Here is a 21543-nt window from a genome sequence, read left to right as displayed (position 1 = left end):
ACCTCCTCGGTTGTTACCATTGTCATTTTAAAATCATCTTTACAAACACCAAGGTTTTTGTAGAAGGCTTTGATGTGCTCTACACCAAAACGCCCAGAGTGGGAGGGCAGTTTGCTAACCAGCTTTGTTGCAATGTTTGTAAAGAAGATGTTCAAGTGGTTGGCTACATCGAGTTTGTCAGTGATGAGGGTGTTATTCGATTTGATGTTTATGTTAGTAAACCTGGTTTTTAGTTTCCGACCACAGCCTAGTTGATTGTTTAGTAACTTCCATAGCTCCCGAGGATTGTTTTTGATTTCCTCGGCTTTATCATTGATAAAGTTACATTTGGCTGATTGCGGGACTTTTGAAGTCCATGGGATATAACTAGCCTTAGATTTGCCTATTTTTGCGCAAATGTATAACATTTCTTAACAAATCAATTATATTTCATCAACTGGTCATCAAAACCATATACATAGATCCCTATGAAACATCCCAGAAAGTTTAGTCACGTTTTATTTTCTTTATTTTTTAATGTTTAATCGTGTTTACTTTAGTATATCTTCCTGTTACACAAAAGCCACGTGCTCCAACCGGCCAATCAGATGGTCGTTTGTTTTTTTACTTGATTTAAGCTCCAATCACACGCAAGCAAGAAGGCGGATACATCTTCCACAGCTGACATCATCGCTGACCAATCGGGTCAGTTGATCTGTGGGGGCTGGGCGCGGCGATGGCCAATGGGCTGTCGTATCGGTTACGTGGGCGTGGTTACAACGCTCGCTTTGGAGATTCCCCAAGATTCCCTCGGAAACTGGCCTGGATGACGTCACGTGGCTCCACAATGGAGCAATAGGTACCATAATACTCTAAGGTACCAGTACTCAGAAGTAGCATTGCATTACCAAAATGTTAAAAAAAGAAGGCGCGTATTAAACATTTTACTTTAGTGAATATATATAGATGAATATATATACCGGTAGAATGAATATAGTGATTGATTGATTGAATATGGTACTGTTTGCAGGGGGAAAAAGCACAAAACACCATGATAAAGCATTACACTTGTTTACAACAGGGTCCACCATTTGTAACTAAAGTCTTCAAATAACTGTAAAAACGAGTAAAAATTACAACATTGGAAATTCTCATGTAAATTAGTCCAAAAATGTAGTTCCTTTGAGCCAAGATGGCGGCTCACTGACAGCCAGTTTCCGTATTAGTGGAGAGAATGAGGGGGTGTGTCCAAACTGCATCACAGCTGATCTGCTGCCTTTTTTTTTACCCAAGTTGTTTTTTTGCAGAGAGAGAGCAGCTTTGCAGAGATTCTTGTCAGAGGGGTATATCTCTCTTTCTGTAAGACCTTTTCTTGTCAGAATGTTTTTATTATGCCAGCGTTTTAAACTCCAATTCCTTCCTTCCGACATACACCGGGATTTAAAACACCAGAGCGTGGCTTTTCAACAACAATGCCTCTCCTTTTTGGAATGAACTGCTTTTTTATTGTTGCGGGTTTTTTGCACGGGACTATAGGTTGTTTACCATCGCCTTTTCCTTCCTAATGCACGCACGAGTGAAGAAAACAAAAAAAAACACTTAAGTTTGGGCCTAATAATAAATGTAATAATTCCAGTGGGTTGGTGCACGCACACTAAACCCCTCCGAGTGCCAGCCGTCGCTTTTTTGTTGTTGATCACCCAGATCTCGAGATGTTTTCGTACCAAAATGAGGTCAACCCCAGCAGCAGCAATGTGGTGTTTACCTCCTCGACAACAATAAGGGAGCCCGGGCTGCGTGCAGACGCCACCGGCGGCGGGGGGACTGCTGCAAACGCACCGCTCATCATCTCCCCTAGCCTAGAGCTGAGCATCACCATCATTTACACCGTCCTGTACTCCTGTCTCTTCGTCTTCGTCTACCTTCAGCTGTGGCTCATCCTGCACTACGGACACAAGCGATTCAGCTACCAGAGCGTGTTCCTGTTCCTGTGCCTGCTGTGGGCAGCGCTCAGGACCACCCTGTTCTCCTTCTACTTCAAGAACAGTACTGTGGCGCAAGCCAGCCGGCTGCAGCCCCTCGTCTACTGGCTGCTCTACTGTCTGCCCGTCTGCCTGCAGTTCTTCACCCTGTGCCTGCTCAACCTGTACTTCGCACAGGTAAATGTTAAATGTATGCAGTCAGTCAGTGTGCGCCAGACTGTGTCTGCTGAGCTGTGTTTGTTTTCCTGAGATTTTATTGCACAGCTTGTGTTCTGTATTCTATGCGTTTCACAGTGTTTGTTACTAGGAATGATTCATGCTGTGTTTTTATTCTTGTCTTTGTGAGTCCTTTCTGTGATAAGTGCTACTGCTATATAAATACATTTTGATTTAACTTACTTATAATACTTACAGCCAGGTAAATTGACCCCAACCCCCCCCCCCCCCTATAACTGTGTGTGTGTGTGTGTGTGTGTGTGTGTGTGTGTGTGTGTGTGTGTGTGTGTGTGTCTGTGTGTGTGTGTGTGTGTGTGTGTGTGTGTGTGTCAGTGTGACACACCTTGCACATTGTGTGACCTGATTTCATTAAAACGGCTGACATTGCAATATTTGCCCCCATTGTTTCATATTCCATGATGTTAATATACAGCAATCACAGCCCAACTGTTTAATCTTTATCGATACACAATGCCCTGTTCTGCAATAACATCTACTCTAAAGAGCAGAGGGCTCCAGTTGAGCCGCTCCACACAGTCTATTCTAGTCTAGTAAGCATTTGGCCTGGGTCGTATAAGACACAGATGGGTAGAGATTTTGAAGCCGCGCTCCATAATGGAAGCAGCTGGGTAAGGTGGCTCGCTGCCTTAATGGAGATGATAGTCTGATCCTTATAGTCTGTGCTGTGGTTTATCCCATAACCCATATGCATGTACTGTCTGTGTGCCATACATGTAGATTATCAAAATAATTGATAATGAAAAATATCGATAATCCATAATTTAATAAAATAATCAATACATCATTATTAATTAATAAGCCTATTTCGGGCATGGGGAAAAGTACTGAAATTAGCCGATGTACAAGCATAAATACATGTGTATATTATGTACATACATTGCTCAAAGCTGCTGAAGTGCCCTCGATGCAAGGACAAACCTGACATACAGACTAGCTAGATGTGGTCATGTAAACTGTAAAGCACTGGTTCTCAAAGTGGGTTCCTTCAGGCGGTTGGTTCCAGGCGGCTGGTTCCCAGCCAAAAACGAGGAACAGTTTAAACATCCATTTGCCGATCTACAGACTACAGTACAACTGGTTTGATGCGTTGTTGTGAGCTTTTAGATTGGCTATTTTCTAAAATTGTTGGACAAATCGTACCTTATGGGGATCCATCCATCCATCATGCCACAAAATATTTTCGATACAGGGGTCCGGGGCCAAATACATATCAACCTGGTGTCTACTGACATGAAAAAGTGATATAAATGAATGGCGTGCCGCGTGGTGCTGTTATTGTGTATGAGTCAGTGCTTTGAGAGAAAGAGGCTCCTACAACTTCATGCATGGTTAATTTTAAACTGGAAACAGAGTGGAAAGACTAAAGAGATACACACACGCATTCATACAAAATGCTTGTCACAGTCGAGCATTTTCATATATCTTCTATTAGGTTGTCTGTTTATCTATAATTGGCCAGCCAGATTGTGAGAGGCCACACGTCTCATTATAGCATCATCCAGTAATATAATAATGGTGTGTTTATCCTAATGTTGTATTATGCCAGTAGCCGCTCCTGGCATAATGGAATATTAAGATGCCTTACTTAATATTAAGATATTAAGGCAAATGGATGTTTAAACTGTTCCTCGTTTTTGGCTGGGAACCAACAAAATCATAATCTTTCTCTCTCACATAGCTACACAAACACACTGTAATGGTGTTCCCTGCTGCAGCTATTGTATAACCATGCACTTCTAGTTTATCACAGCTGCTTCCCATCCAGGTGATGGGAATTAAGACACCCATATAATATTGCATTTGACTTTCGGTGGATCAGTATTGGCAATTACGCAGCCGATGTCATGTGTAATTTTTTACATTTTGGGCATGTCAAGCTCACAACACGTTGCAAATTTGTGAGCTTGTAGATCGGCTGTTCATGAATTGTCTATTTGTTTTGTTTTTAAAATGGATTAGAACTTCTTGTACTTACTCTCCTAAATGGGGATCAGCATCGAACCCAAACATCTGGCTCTTCTAGTCGTAACATTGCTTTTGTGCCCCATAGGACAGTGGTGCATAATAGAGACCCATTTGAAAGGTTGTCAAGGTCGGGGTCCTTCAAAGATGTCATGGGTTATATACAGTATGTTTTATAGCCCAATAAATATTGTGGTTCCAGACAGTGTGATATCGTTCGCTATCGGATGAAAACCTTGTAGTTTTCATCAGGATATGAAACACCTGTGTTCCAAATGGATCCACATCGTTGGTTATTATCAATGTCGTTATTATTTAGTCACAACCTCTTGTTGATGCTTTTCTTTGGTTCAGTGTTCATGAAAACCCACAGAGCAGTGAGCACACAGACAACCATTTTCACTTTAAACTGAAAATTGTCACAATAGATTGGCATATTTTTGTGTGACACTATTGTCCGAGTAGGGCATCTTTGGAAATCATTAAAAGTAGAGAGATGTGGAGATATGAGATTTCTGCCCGACAGCAACAATATGTAATATCCAGAGTATCACGCAGCTCCCCCCCTGTGGATGTCTGTGTGTGCTATATATTGGTTGGCTTGATTAACTACGGCTCGGGATGTAAAATGGGCCACAACTGCATTTTTTGTGTGGTGTGCAAGTACAGATCTATGCATGCTCAGACTTACCTGGCTGGGCTTATGCCCAATTAGGACAGTAGGCCATTGTAGAAAGGGAAAATATAGTACTTATTTTGTATAGAGTCATCCCAGTCACCCCACCCCAATCATCAACACGTTGTGTCTAGGCCTGTCAGCTGTCACATTGATTGGTGCCTGATTGCAATTCTATTAGAAATAATCAGTTATTTTTGCATAATCGTCAGAATCGTTTCCATTCGTGTGTATAAATTCATCTGTTGGAAAAATGTTCTACAAGCTAGGTCATTGTCAGTCATTTATGTTGTCATATCAAGTTGTCATATCTGCCCTGTGCAATCTTTGTTGACAAAGCCTAAAAGGAAAACAGAACTGTAATTTAGATTTATATGTTCCAATGTTCAACTCCAAATTCACACTTAAATTTCAATTTCATGATCGTGACAGCCCTGTGACCCGCTCTCAGAGTTAAAATAACATTTTGCAGTGTAGTCTCAAAGATAAAAGAAAATGTAATATAAATCTTATAAAACTATGGTTCCTTGAAATGAAAAATGTTGAGTATCACTGGTCTAGCAGACCCTGGGTTGTATCCAAAGCTTTACCTTTGCTGACCTCCAATTCAAAGATGGCATGCTGTGAATGCATGTTGTTTTTGTGAACGGTGGGATAACTGCTCTAGAATGAGCACTGTGGTACTGTCCATTGTGTTGATGGTCAAGTTGAATCGATCTTAGAGATGGCTGCATCAGTTGTACCTATAGGTTGAACGCATGAAGAAGGATCACTGACACAATACCACTAATGAAAAGTAAATATTGTTTGGTTATTTTACCTTTATATGAGATGTTCGTTGTCACCTCATTTTAAAGGGACACTTTAATCCCTGTAATCCAAAATGCACTACCAGTACAGTATGTCCTAGAGTCTTCTTCATATAACAAAAGCTGCAGTGTATATTTAGATGTCTTCCCTGCATCCCAGCAAAGGACAAACGCACAGTAAGTAGTTTGTATGCTGATCACAGATATGGCTGATTTTGTAGAAGTCATAGTGCAAGTGTTTGTGTAGACCAGTGGTTTTCAACTTTTCACAATAATGTGCAAGTCAAAATCTCAAGCACCTTATGTCTATAGATTTTCATTATGGAGTATGGGCTCAAATTAACTTCAATTTATTTCATGTCATTATTACAAAATTTATAAAATTGCCCCCTAAAAACACGGTTCTCGGTTATTCGGTCTGAAAAAGTACTCGACAGAATAATCGCAACGGAGATGATCATTAGTTGCAGCCGTATTGGTGATTGGTGATGCTCAGGCGTGTTGTGAAGTTGAACGTACGATCTATCCGACTGCATCATTTCTGTCACATGAGGAAAGGCGACCACAGTCATGAACATTCACATAATGTGAACAGATGTCTCGCAATGTTTAGGTGTTTTAATTGCCCATGGTGAGAATGGGTGAAAGAAAGATTTCCTTCCCTTTGTCTAACGCATTATTTCTGTTGCAAAATAATATGTTTCCTTCAGACGGGACTCCGGAAGACTCTCTCTGGGTCCCATACTGTACTTTGTTAGATGCAGATGTTTATTCAAATATTTTTACCTGGACAGTTCCCTGTTTTGCACTGAACAACACACAGTACTGAATACATGTGAACAGTGTTCTATTCAGCTGGAAAAGACTGCCTGCCAAATGTCTCTGTCAGAGTGTGTGTGTGTGCATGGACACACACACACGCCAGCGTGTGCAAGAGAGTGAATGGGGTAGAGTAGACAGTCGGTTACTCACAGTTGTTGTGTAACAGCTGCCCTCTCCAACTATCAAAGACTGTTTTGCAACACACACACACGTTTCAGTGACCAGGCCTTTGGAGCTTTAGATGTAGGTGGTGAATTTTACATGAGGTTATGGTTTGTGTTGGAGAATCGTATAGTCAGCTACCTATAAACATAATCGTCGTATGGTAATGGTTCTCAAACCTTTTCATGTCACGGACTCCCAAATTAGTATACATTTATCCACGGACTCCCATCTGAAAATAGTTGGTGGCAGCCATTACAAGATTTGCTTTGTTAAAATGTATAAAAAACAATTTTTTATTTTTTTTAAATTGTTGAAATGCTTGTAGATCGGCTATTTTCAAATGGCTGATGTACAGTATGTAGGGGTTAGGACGGTTAAAGTGGTTGAACTGATGCTATATTATGATGCTATATTAACTAATTTAACTAAATTAACTGGGGACCCCCTTCTGACCCCATTTTGAGAACCACTGTCCTCTAATGGAACCCATACAACTGCTGTCTGGAAAGACACAAACGCATTCAGACATCCTGAATGGATGATGTGGAGGAAAATATTAGATTGCAACACTGTCCTCCATGTCGTTGATCAACTTAGCTGATTTGGGGTTGGGTAATGAGGCTGTTGGAGTCTTGTGATTGGTGAACCAACGTCCTGAGTCAGCTGACCTGTCCTCAGTCTCAACGAGGAACTTCAGTCTTCACATGTGAAGAGTTTGACCTAGGGCTCATTCAGAAGCACTGTTGACAACTTAGCAATTTTCTTAATAGATTTAGCAACTCTTCAGACTTGAGACTACTATACCAACGTTCCTTCTTTTCCTTTTTTTTCTTTTCTTTCTACGAATGGCACAGAGTGACAAATTTAGCTGCTTTTTAAACTTAATTTGGCAATTTTAGCAACTTCTGAAGTGTCTTTGTTCATTGTGCATTTGAGGTCAGCAGTAGTGAGTTTTAGTATATTAAAAAATATTACATTTGCAGTGCACCACGCAAGTCTGGAACGATGCAATTTGGGAATACAATGTGTAGACAATGTGTACATGTTACCTGACATGTTCATATGTCAGGCTTATCTCACATTTTCTGATATGTACAGTAATATTGTGAAGCGGTACAAACGTGAAGCAAAGCTCAGCCAATCAGTGAGGCCGACTGGTCGAGTTAGCCAATCGGTGTCACGTTGTGAGCTTGTAGATGACATTAGTTTTACCTATAATGACACCCTGCATAATTGCTGTTACAAAATTACCAATGTCGTCGCAAAAGTCTAATGGTGCGTTCACTCGGGCAGACGCAAAGACAAATGGGAGTGTCATTGACTCATTTTGAGCATCATTACGTCTTTGCATCGTCATGCCGTTGGCTTCCATTGACAATGAATGGTATACTGCGTCTTTGCGTCTGCCCGTGCATGTGAACGCAACATAATAATGGCCGACATGTCAGCCAAACCAATATGGTCTACTCCGGACCTCTGTTATTTGACTTTCTTGGTCACATAATGTTGGTAAGCAAAGGGCTAGCAGCTAGGGTGATTTCAGCCAGGCCAAGTGCAAATTGTCAGCACTACCCAGGCTATTAATCTCAAAGAAAACCATTGATATACTCTAATCGTGCATTTTGTAATTCTAATACTGCAGCTGGCTCACTGGGCTGCTGTTCTCTCATCAGATAGTTGAGTGTAGCTGACAGATTCCTAACAAAGTTTTCTGGTACAAAATCTCTGACATTCAGCTGAACAAACCTCAGGCATTAGCAGCCCCGTTAAAAGCTAGAGGTAGACGGTGGTCTAGTCTAGTACTGTGGTTCTCAAAGTGGGATCCAGGGACTCTCAGGGTCCCGGTAGGGCAGTGGTTCTCAACCAGTGTTCCTTGAGGGGGTTCCAGGTGGTCCCCAGCTAAATGATGGAGAGTTGGTAACCAAATGGACCCTTATAGATATTCTTATGGGTCAACTTGGTTTCATTTTGCGTTCTCGAGTTAAGGGAAAGAGAACATTATTGTTAAAACACCTATTACTTAATTTACAAGAAGTCTACACATAATTCGAGAATGTAGAAGAATTGTAAACGGTTGCCTCCTATGGTACCAACATCAATAAAGCATGGAAATGGGGACAGAATCTTATCCAACAACGAAACATTCTTTAGTTTTGTGTCTGCGAGGCCAAATCTCAACTGGTGGCCCGTGGCTTAAATGCTGAATAACTAATGGTCCTTGATATGAAAAAGGTTGAAAACCACTGTGTTAGGGGGTTCAAATTGACCTGTACAGTCTGCAACTGACGGTATACAAATGGAACCAAATTAACCCTAACGGGTCCATTTGGTTCCATTTGTATACTGTACTGACATTCAGTCCTTGAATTTTAAAGGTTTGAGAACCACTGGTCTAGTACTGTCTAAAATCAAGATTGCCTTTGGATCTAAAAATGTTGCATCACTCGGGCTCTAATCCACTGACTGCAGTCCACCGCCTGACAACCATCCACTTCAGTCGGCATTGTGGACGGAGCAGTGAATTGACAACGAGGGGCCACGCCATACAATATGAACCGCAATACATACAGTATGTGTGGCTCCAAACCATAGGAAGGATGGATGCAAAGAGACACATTTCAAGGACAGCTGTGTCTAATGGGGTGAATGAGAGGCTTAAATTGCCTAAATTCCACTGGGCAAGGTGCCGTGGTGTCAGGGATCTCTTATAGCTCGGGACCCTGATACCAAATCACTGAATAGCAGGTCTGTTGTAGAGAAAGTTGGTCACACACAGACTATAAACCGAGTCTGAATGAGATGTATTTCTGTTGAGTTTAACTCTGGTTACTTTTCCCTTCTCCTGGGGCTGTTGAATGGGTTCTATTCCAACCAGTGTTATGTTTGCTAAGAGGTCGTTTTGCGTGCTCACACTGTCACACAGATACTCATCATTATGGTGGCCAAAAGTCTCTGCATTGGCGCTGAACTTACATGGTAACATTGTTATTGTTGGTACTGCAGCTTGCCCCCTGATAAAACATCATGCTGTTATGACATGCTGTACCGTCGGACACACGGGTTGTGGAAATCCTTCGTACCGTTTGCTTTTTTCATGAGTCAGATACAAGTTGTGTCATGTGATTTAGTTCCCCTTAAGATTTCTCTCTGTCTGTCTCTCTCTCTGCCACCACCATTTTATAAAGAATATTTTCATTTGTAATAAAACAAAAGCCACATTCCACCCCACAATCCAAAAGATATTCCGAGTATCATCTTTGAAGTTTTGTCACCCATGTGCGTTACTAAATAAGGTTTCCATCCACTAATCCTGACCCTATGCCAATTTCATTTTGACAACCTTCCCACTGTTGGTATGTTATATCAGGCTGCTTTCTCCTTTGTGTTACCTCTGCTCAGTAAGGCACAAAGACAATATTTCTAAATGTGTGTGTGTTATGTTTGCTTGAACGCACGCACGCACGCACGCACGCACGCGCACACACACACACACACACACACACACACACACACACACACACACACACACACACACACACACACACACACACACACACACACACACACACACGCTTCTATTACTATACCTTACCCCAACACATGACATGTGGCGTGGTGTTGACTGATGGCTTCATATCTAGGTTTCTAGTCAGTCAATAATATTTGCACTAGACGGATCGTGTGTGTTTAAGTTGAATATTTACAGTGATTTACTCTCATAATGAGCCGATTCATCATTACCCATCATACTATAATTCTAACGTGTGTGTGTGTGTGTGTGTGTGTGTGTGTGTGTGTGTGTGTGTGTGTGTGTGTGTGTGTGTGTGTGTGTGTGTGTGTGTCAGAAACACCGCATTATCTCCTCATTGCCTGCACCAATCGCTTTTCACACAGGCATTGACCATATGAATATGGAGGGCGTAACGGAGCCCTTTTTTCGATTTGACACATTAATGATTAATAATGAATTTATTAGTGAATAAAAAATGCGACCCGGGCGCAGTACCCCCCGCGGCCACCGGGGGGGGGGGCAAATATCTCACAACGGGTAAGGACTAGTATAATTAATTAATTAAGGAAGGCTAAACCCTTTCATCTATGACAGCATTGACATGTCCTTTCTGTTCGTCTGTTTGGACTAATCAAGTTTAGCCTAAAGTCACTTAGAAGCTAATTGCCCCCCACACACGGGGGGGGGGGGGGTAACCTTGTGTCCAAAACCATTACATTACTATCAACTTCTTAGGCATTGGTTTGATTTAGTCCTCACACGCAGACAACACATACGCAGGGTCGCATGCGTGCGTGCGTGCGCGCGCGCGCACACACACACACACACACACACAACAACAGTGAAAAACAAGTCATAAGATTCTGTGTGTGTGTGTCTTTTACTTTGTTACAAATCGAGCACTGTGTGTGTGTGTGTCTCTCTCTCTCTCTCTCTCTTTTGACTGTCTGTGATTTGAATGTATACACTGGAATTTGTCACAGGCTCTGTTAAGTTCACACTATCCTCCCAAGTGGAAGCAATGAATAAGTGTTTATTTTCCTTGCCGGCAGCATTTGCTGAACGAAGCCCCTCGGTTAGATTGCAAACAGCGAACAGACCAAGAGTTCACCAAACACATACTTTATATTTCCTGTTTTCTTTCTGAACTTAAGAAATTATTATTATACATTATTGTTCTAAATGTGATTTCATTGCTTCTATCTGTCTCACTGTCTTTCTCTTTCTCTGCCTTTGTCTCTGTCTGTCTGTCTGTCTGTCTAGGTAATGTTTAAGGCCAAAGCCAAGTACTCTCCAGAACTCACCAAGTACAAGTAAGTCTGTGTTTTTGGTTTGGTGATAATCTGTGGTTTTTCACCAAATAAATGGAAGATGACTTGTTGACAAACCGTGTCGTATAATATTTATGATGTTATTTTGCCAAATAGTTTCTATTCGTCTACTTTGGCAACCATAAAAATTGGGTTTATTATTTTTTATAACCAAAAATAAACACTACCCTTGCGGCGATGCCCTTGGCTGAACTTGCTTTCTTGCGGCGATACCATTGGTCTTTATGAGCAAGTGCAAAATCTGGTGGTAACACTTGCTATGCATCTATAATGCATTATAAACATACTTATAATGCATTATATTATGCATATATTATATCATAACACTGTATAATTGTAGTTATAAGCAACCATAAATACTCAACATGATTGATAAAAAGTATAATATAACGCATTTTTAAGCATTTTATAATTACTTATAAGATCATATAATACTTGCAAGGATTATAGTATACCGGTATATACATTATATATCACAATTTGTTATACAAGCGCTGTAGTAATGTTCACTGTTATAATGCATTATAGTGTAATTATAAGTCACTTTAAGTGGTCATTCTATACTTTAGATAAAGTAATGGCATTTCTGATGTGTAGACAGGTACCTATTGTCGTGTTCTTGCATAAATGTGATGACTACTTATAGTGACTTATAATCACACAATAATGCCTTATAACATAATTATAATGCAGTAAAGTGATGCATTACATCACATCTGCATAGACTCCATATTTGGGCATGCCTGAAAAATAACTGCATATATGGGCATGAAAGGGACACAGACATAATAACTTGGTGGGGCATGCATTTCCAACTTGCATCGTTCCAAGAAGTAGGCCAGTGCCCAACAGGCATCGCTCTAGTAATGTAATGTAATGCATTTTAATGTGTGCTTTCATAATGTGTTGCGATAATTCTCATATGTTTACTGCCATTCCACGGTGCTATGAACAGAATTCCCAAACCTTTTCTCTCTCTCTCTCTCTCTCTCTCTCTCTCTCTATATATATATATATATATATATATATATATATCAGGATCCCCCTGCGTTTGGCCTTTCTGTGTCTCAGTATATTTTTCCTGGTGGTAAATCTAACCTGTGCACTGCTGGTGCAAGGAGCCCTGGAGCGCTTTGAACCACCAAGGTAAAGGAGCCGCTCACATACAGCTTCCATTATTTACAGCAGTGCAGTGGTTCTCAAAGTGGGGTCCCCTGACAAATAAGTTTATATAGCACCTATAGCATCTTTTATTTTATTTTTGTTATTTTTCAATGTATATATTCTTTTAAACATTTTAACCACCCAAATTTTGTATGGGAGTCCTTTGCACAAAACTATTTTCAGATGGTGGTCTGCGGCCGAATACATATTAATTTTGGGGAAAAGATTTGGGGAAAAAGTTTGAGAACCACACATACTGATTTTTTGTTGTTGTCTGTGAACCACTTTATAGAGCACCGAAGTCCTGACGTAACTCGCTCATCCCGACGATTCCCCTGGTTCGCGGAAGTAATGTCTCTATGGAGAATAACATGGGGTGATCTTAATATCGTCTACTATAAGCGTTGTGGTCCAAAAATAAACAAGCTGTCTCGGCGTTATTGTCGGGAAGGTGTCTCTGTATCGTTTGCAACAGTCAGTCACTCATATATGATACAGTCTGCTTCTAGCGAAAATCTAACTAATTCAGCAGCAGTAACATTAGCGTTTTCTCTCAGTCAGTTGATTCTTCATATCCATATGAGTGAAGCGGCCGGGGTGACATGTTTATTTTTCAAACACAGTTGTTATATGAGGCGATCTCAAATCGCCTCAATGGGGATTTCAATGCAACTAAACAAATACATGAACCTGGGGACTGACGCCCTCTACTGAAAGTGACGTCAGACTTCGGTGCTCTATACTTGGTGCCCCTATAGAGCGTCGCAGTCCCGCCCCCTTTCAGAACGACGAGTGGCCCAGGAAATGATTCTCCATTAATTTTCTTCATAGGCTTTTCAAAAAGTATTTATATAAAGACGGTTACGCCGCGGACAAAGCCAACTCGAATCGTGACAAATCATGACAACAAACACAATATTTTGTGCCGATCAAATAATTTTAAAGAAGAAAATAAAGGCAGGATTTGTTTTGTTTTTCTTCTTACTAATTATTTGATCGGCCCAAAACATTGTAATTATTGTCATGATTTGTCACGATCCGAGTTGGCTTTGTCCGCTGCGTAACCGTCTTTAAATAAATACTTTTTGAAAAGCCTATAGAGAAAATGAATGGAGAATCATTTCCTGGGCCACTCGTTGTTCTGAAAGGGGGTGGGACTGCAACACTCTATATTGGGCAGGTTACTATGGACGAAAATGAAAACAATTTATATCATTTCGGAAGACTTTTCTAAATTAGCCCAAAAAGCCCCAAAGTTTCACAGCGACATGTGAGCTTGTTGATCTGCTGTTAAAAAAAGGTTCTGTGGCTAAGTGGATAATATTTACTTACCGGTATTTAAATGTCTTCTAAAATTCTCTCTCTCTCTCTCTCTCTCTCTCTCTCTCTCTGTAGTGATGCAGGTATAAGGCATGCAGTGTTGGCCAGGGTGCTGGTCAATGATAGTCTGTTTGTACTCTGTGCCATCTCTCTTGCCGTCTGCCTCTTTAAGATTGCCAAGATGTCCTCTGCCAATGTTTACCTCGAGTCCAAGGTAATAATAATAATTAACAATAACAATGATTTTATTATTTCTTATCCAATGTTAACCGTGCAAAGACCTCTCTGCCCTACTGTGATATTTAACCACCTGAACCTTAGCATCCCTATTCTAGGGGGAACATTCACTATTTTTGCCGAAGAGATTTGCTCTAGAGGGGTAGTATGGCTTACCCCGGTCAACTAAGCATTATGTTAAGTTAAGCTTTAAGTTACAGTAGTAGTAAGTAACTATCACAGACCTTTTTAATTTCTCCTTTGTGTAAATCGTGACTGTCGTTGAGAAGTGAGTGCAATTTGTTTTATAATTGTGATTTTGGTGTTTATAATCCCATAAGGGATGGCCCTAGCCCTCCAAGCAGAACCCAATGGTACTGAAGTTTCTGACATTTTGTTCGACCCAGACCATGGGGTCCTGTTCCACTGCTACCATGCCACCTGGGACGCACCCATTTTAAAACATAAACAACATGTTTCGTGGCTCCCCGCGCTCTATGACGATATTATTCAGTGTGAGGCTTTCTGAATATGTGAAGTATAAGTATCCATACATGCCGCTGCGAATATCTCCTGTGGCGCGGAAGCCGTTAAGTATTTTTAATCTATGTTTGCCCGATTTGGAAGCTTGGATTAATCTCTTCCTTCCTTGTTTATTGACACCTCATTGTACCGCCTATCTGGCTAGCTAGTGGCGCTATAGCTATGACAGAGCAGATCAGAGGCAGGGACGTAGCCGCACAAGCCAACCGCACACCGGGAGGCGGTACAATAAACGGTAAACAAACAAGAAGAAATAAAGCGACCAAATCGGTCAAACAAAGATTAAAAATACTTAGCGGCTTCCGCGCCACAGGAGATATTCGCAGCGGGATGTATAGCTACTTAAAGTTCCCGAATTCAGAATAACTCAAGTAAAATAACGCCGTCTTTTGGCGCAGATCCTATTTTAGAGAGAATTTCTACATCCGTGTCCAGGGATTTCCATACGAAAATATAGTCATGAACAGGGACCCTACGTAAAACTCATAAAAATTTCAGAAAAGCTTTACGTAGGGTCCCGAGAGGGGCTAGGATGGCCCCTTGGGACAAGACGCAACAATAAGAATTGATTCATTCATTCAGGCTACTAGCCGAAGGCTGGAGACTACGCCTTGGATAAAGGCGCTATATAAATCTTAATGCACTATTTTACTATGTTTCATTCGTTTGTTTGTTTTTTGAGTTGACAGCGCCATTTGTTTCTATGGTAAAGACGTGCTGGTGCTCTGTCGTGTGGAAACCTCATATGTCCAAAACTGTTACATATAAGGATTAAAATTCAAGAACAGCAAAAGTAGCAGATCGACAAGCTCAAAACACGTCGCTTTGTGCCGTTTAATTTTAAATTTACGAAAAAACACAAAAAGTTAGAATACAGAGATAAGAGGTTTCTGCCTGACAGCATCGAAATGCCTTAGTTTTCTGAAAAACACATGTTGCGTTACGCTAGCATAGCATAGGCCCCGAGTAGTCTTGCGTGGCCTCTCGCAATTTTTAAATGCTTCCATCATAGTCTGGAGAATACTCGTTCCCCCCTTTTGAAACTAGCTCCTCACCACTCGCCCTACACACTTCCACTCGGTTTGAATATATATATATAAATAAATAATAGAGACGGCACCGGAATTCCCCTCCCATCCAGTGCCGTCTATTATTTATATACAGTATCTATGCTCAAACCAAGTGGAAGTGTGTAGGGCGAGTGGCGAGGAGCTAGTTTCAAAAGGGGGGAACGAGTAAGCGAGAAAAGCGGATGTGACGCATCCCCTCACTCGGTGCAGAGTCAAAAACTAAGTCCTACTCGAAGTAAAACAGTGTGTCGATTGTTGAAGCTAACATGGCTAGTTCGTTTTCGGCGTTATTTCATCTTTCACTAGTTTTGTCGGTGTTAATTCCTAAAACTATCCGCGCACAAATAACATGAATCTCCTCTATGGTCCCGTCTTGGTTGTGTTTCCATCGTCACTACAGTTACGTGAGCACCGCGTTGTGATTGGTCGTGGCAGGTTACAACTAACCCGTGGCAGGTTAAAACTAACCTGTGGCTTCCCTGTGAGGTTGGGTATAGAGTTTGGGTTTTGGGCAGGGGGTCAGACTCATGACTGTAGGACTGTTAGTACGTCCGTACGTCGGACCAAACACATGCACCCGTGATTCTCAACAGTGTGTGTGTGTGTGCTGTGTGTGTGTGTGTGTGCAGGGTACATCTGTATGTCAGGCCACTGCTATAGGAGCTCTGGTGGTGCTGTTGTACACATCGAGAGCCTGTTATAACCTGGTGGTAGTGTCACTGTCGCCACAAGACCAGCCCAGTCTATTCAACTACGGCTGGTACAATGTCTCCGATCAGGTACGCCGGTCCCCTGTGTGTGGGTGCTGTAGTCGTGTGTGTGTTTGTGTGTGTGTGTGTGTGTGTGTGTGTGTGTGTGTGTGTGTGAGAGAGAGTGGGTGCGGTACTGTACCCTCGCTTCAATGCATGTGCATACAATCCATCTTAGGGGATTTGGGAAGGCAATGCTCAGTGGGGCAAAGGGCTTTGTTTGTCTATAAATAACTGTGTCTGTGTGTGTGTGTGTGTGTGTGTGTGTGTGTGTGTGTGTGTGTGTGTGTTGCGCGCATGTGTGTTTTGCGTGTGTGTGTTGCGTGCATGTGCGTGAGTGTGTGTCCTACATCAGGGTTCAACCTTTGAGATAACCCAGTCAAAACGTGTGTGTGTGTGTGTGTGTGTGTTTGTGTGTGTGTGTGTGTGTGTGTGTGTAAATTACAGATTATAGATCTGTTGCAGCTTGCGTATCCAAACTGTGCCTCAAGCTGTGCTGTGTTCATTTAAGGATAGCACCACTGTGTTGTTCTTGCATATATGGAATGCTTTCTTGCATTTTTTCTTTTTTTTAATACAGTGCGGTTGTGCGTGTAATGTTTCACCGCAATCTGACGCTGCGTTCATGATTCAAGGCATATGTTGTTCAAAGCGGTCCACTCGTGCAAACCTTAGATGTCAATCTTAGCCAAACGGGATGGAAAATGAAACATCAAACGCATCCTTCTTGATTATGATTCTAGAGATCATGTGTGCCTATTTGTGTGAAATTTGTAATACAGTAATATCAAAGAATGTGTTTTACATAAATTGGGTTGCTGGTGGCGCTGTAACCAACCTATGTGAAAATATCGGTGCAGAGGCTCTGCTCTGGCATCCAGGAGCAGAGCACCCTGTCCGGACAGGCTGCAAAACATAGTCTCTGCCATGCCTTCGGCCTGGCGTAAGCAATAAAGCTTGTATCAAATGGGGGTCAGATATGGCCTTAATACGTATCGAACTGGGCATTGAATTTGCATTGAAAACACAAATGACTCGTCAGTACAAGTGACGGTGTTGAAATGTTTGAATAAACGGTTAGTCCCAAGTACTAAATCTCACGATAATCAAATCCTCACGAAGCCTGACTGGACTGGCTGAGAAACCGAGGAAGTGTCTCTTCCTGGTGGCTGCAAAGTGTAACTACTTTCTCTAGTGAATTATAAGGAATAGTTTCATGATTTTCATGTTGCCATGTTTGTAACCATTTTAGAAAAGCAATAAGCCACACGAGGTCCGAGGTTACCTTGTATTTTATAATGTCTGAGAGGGTTGGAGCCAGGCATTCGACTACTGTACGTGCCTTATTGCCTTATTGAGCAAGGCAGTCGACCCCTGTCCTCTGCCTAAAATGTACATTCTAAATGACTGACCATCCGCTTCTTATCAGTAGCACGTGTTCTGGACTAGCCATGTACTAATGAGGTAAACTAAGGGTTTAGGAAATTAATGAGTCAATTCAATGCTATGTCCTCACAGATGTACTGTGTGTGTGTGTGTGTGTGTGTGTGTGTGTGTTCCAGGCTGACGTGCGGGAAGTGAGTGGTGAAGCCTACATCGTGTTTGGAATCATCTTGTTCTTTTGGGAGCTTCTACCAACTAGTTTAGTGGTGATCTTCTTCAGAGTTCAGAAACCCAACCAAAACCTGGTAAATTATATTCTATTCTATATTCCGCCACTATCAGGGACACACGCATATAAAAGTATTGGAGATATGTTCCATTGTAAGTTGTAACTGATTGTTGTCCATCCTCTGAGTCATGAAATATTGTAAATCTCAGCTAGCGGACGCAGACAAAAGACTAGAACTAATTAATAAAAACTGAAATTGAAGTCAAAACCAATAAATCCATAGATAAATCAATAACCTAAATGTGATTTCATTGCTTCTATCTGTCTCACTGTCTTTCTCTTTCTCTGCGTCTGTCTGTCTGTCTGTGTCTGTCTTTGTGTGTGTCGGTGCATATGGCGTGTCCTTGTAGCCTTCGGGGGGAATGATCAACAGTCACAGTTTCAACTCCAGGGCTTATTTCTTTGACAACCCCCGACGTTACGACAGTGATGACGACTTAACCAGGAGTATCACCAGCAGAGCTGATAGAGCTAGGTGAGCATGCACACGCGCACGCACGCACGCACGCACTCGCAGACAGACAGACACACACACACCGAGTTACAGATTAGATTACACGCACACAGATCAATACATCACACACACATACACTCTCAGGAACACAAACATACAGTACAGTACATGCATACATCTCTGCATGTTTGCACGACAGGAAAGACATTGAACACGTGTTGCACTTCCTCTGCATGGAGGTGTTTGTACACACACACACACACACACACACACACTTATTGCCACTTCTGTATTTCTGTCAAATTGTATTTTTCTGGTAACCGCATCGACCCTGAAGCAGCTATTTTGGGCATGTCATGGGTGAATATTTTGAAAATTCCCCGTGAATTCTTCAAAAATAGCTTGTAGATCAGCTATTTTTAAAATAAACTTGCTCTTTTGAAAATGGGTCTTAAAATCACTTATAAACCCAGTGGGTTTCAACCTTTTTTATATCAAGACCCATTATTTATTCAGAATTTGAGCCATGGACCACCATTTGATAACATTTAGACTCTCAGACCCAAAACTAAATATTCTTTTATCGTTGGATAAGATTTTGTCCACAATTCCATGCTGTATTGATGTTGGTACCATTTAGGAGAGAACAAGCAAACGTTGATCAAAATAACAATTATTTTACATTCTCTAATTGTGTAGACTTCTTGTAAATTAGGTAATGCAGATGTTTAACCATAATGTAACTCAAGAGCGTAAAATGAAACCAAATGGAACCAGAAGGGTACATTTGGTTACCAACCAATTTGGTTACCAACTTTCCATCCTTTGGCTGGGGACCACCTGGAATACCCTCAAGGACCACTGGTGGTCCCCGGACCACCGGTTGAAAACCACTGCAATAGACTAAGTAAACTGGACCTGAGTTGATTATACTTGTGGCTTTTTATTTTTTATTTTATTTCAATCTATGCCAAATCGCTGTTTTGAGCTCATAGATCTGCTATTGTTGGAGTATTTCACTGTACTTACCTCAGTCCAGCACCAGACAGGAACTGGTTGTGCGATCCAAGCGATTAATGAGATTTAACCCATGATGTATTTTTCATTTTGACAGATATGTTTTTTTCAGAAAACTGTTTTGCAGAACATTTGCAGAATACGGTCTCTCGTCTCAGACGGTAATGTCTTTAATTGATTTCCTCCCCCTCCCCCTACTGTGTACCTCTGTCCTTCCCTGCCCCCTCCTCAGCCTCCTCTCCTCTGCCCCCCAGCTGGCTCCGTCCAGCTGGTACGGCTCCATCCAGCGTGCCGGCAGCTTAACGGGGGCCATGGTGCCCCCCGCCTCCTCCTCTACGGCCCCCCTGCTCTTTGCCTACGGGAACATCCAGAACGGCGGCCACCACCACCAACACCACCACCACCACCACAACTACTATTCCACGCCGCAGGGCAACAACCTCCAGCATCAGCAGCACCAGACCAATTACTACTCCACGTCTCAGAATTACAATTGCGGCTCACAGAACTACCTCTGCACGCCGCAGAATTAAGAGGCCCAGGCGAGGGGGGGGGGGGGGGGGGGTTCTTTGCCAAGGCCGTGGCAGTCGGTCGAAGTCTGGCTCGGAGGGGTCCCACTGTTGAGGTCGCAACATGAGGGACCGTAACAGTTAATCATCGCAATCGCCGCCATCACCATCATTACCGCTTGACATTGTTTGACGTCGTGGCTTTTAACAGCGGCATTGCCTCCAAACGTTGGGTGGCAGGGACTCCCAAATTGTTCTGGAGAAACGCGGGGACTTCATAAATGCTCCATGGGGTTACATTATCGCGTCAAAAAGCCAGGACGTTAAGTTCCTTTCTGTTGATTTGTGCCCAGTGCAGCCGAAACCAAATAGGCAGGGACATGCCCACGAGATGGAGGCTGAGACGTTGCATAACAGCCAAACATGATTCCCGTCTTTGCACACATTATCCCTATATACCATGTAAGTTCTTTATCAGCCCTCAAATGGAGACATCTGCTGGCCAGCTTTCCTCCTAAGCTCCTAACAGCTTTTTCCCCCCAAAGTACAGTATACAGATATCCAAGGGATAAATACGGATGCTGATGAACCTTACAATGGCTGAAATCTTTCTACGTGTGGCAATGCCTGGTCTAGAGTGCGCCTCATTTGAGACTATTTACCCTCCCTGCCTGGCTGCTTCCCATCCCATTTTGAATTTGGGTTCAACCACATGGACAGCCCCTGCCTTCTGGATATGCACGGCTGCTCCGGTGGTCAAAACTGTTAATGCACAAGCTCTGTACGAGTCTAGACCAAAAGAGGAATGAACGACACACACACACACACACGTGTTGAAACGGTGTGGTTGCCAAAAGTGAGACACAATTAAATGTTTTGTTGGAAAGGTCGAGGACACATTTAGAACTGAGGGACTTGGTGGGCGCTGGACTGATGAGACCGCTTGACTGCCGCTTATTGTCCAGTTCTATTAGCAAACTGTCTGCTAACATTATTTTGGCTAATGAGGATCCTGGACCATAACTGGAACATTGTTGGCTGGAAAGTCACAAATGAACAATCAGTGTATGATGGTAAACATTACATTGCTTTACACTTGTTGCACATTGTGTCGTTCACTGAAAATAATCTCTACAATCTCGCCATGCGACCTTCTAAGATTGCACATCAGATATTTTCGCTGCACGACACCTGCTCTTATGCCACCATGTTGTCAATTGAGTGTTGGGTAGAATTATGTAGTGAATCATGAACATGATTTCCTGTGTTATCGTGCCAACTGTTGTTGGCTTCCCTGACAGAAATTACACCCCCAGATATTCAATTCATCAATATTTAGAAGTCCATTGGTACCA

General features: G+C 42.1%; 1 protein-coding gene across 1 annotated transcript; it reads left to right on the top strand.

Annotated features, from left to right (window-relative positions):
* Positions 1-1220: 1220 nt before the first annotated feature.
* gpr137c (G protein-coupled receptor 137c) lies at positions 1221-20216 on the top strand. Its single transcript, XM_083758877.1, has 8 exons — positions 1221-2138; positions 11407-11456; positions 12513-12620; positions 14034-14172; positions 16417-16566; positions 18099-18224; positions 18559-18683; positions 19912-20216. Exons 1-8 carry the CDS (start codon positions 1692-1694, stop codon positions 20210-20212), a joined length of 1446 nt encoding a protein of 481 aa, XP_083615003.1. The 5' UTR covers positions 1221-1691; the 3' UTR covers positions 20213-20216.
* Positions 20217-21543: the final 1327 nt, after the last annotated feature.

Source organism: Protomyctophum parallelum, assembly GCF_964188405.1.
Source record: "Protomyctophum parallelum genome assembly, chromosome: 23".
NCBI lineage: Eukaryota > Metazoa > Chordata > Actinopteri > Myctophiformes > Myctophidae > Protomyctophum > Protomyctophum parallelum.
The sequence above is the reverse complement of the archived record's forward strand: the minus strand, read 5'-3'. Positions and strand labels throughout refer to the sequence as shown.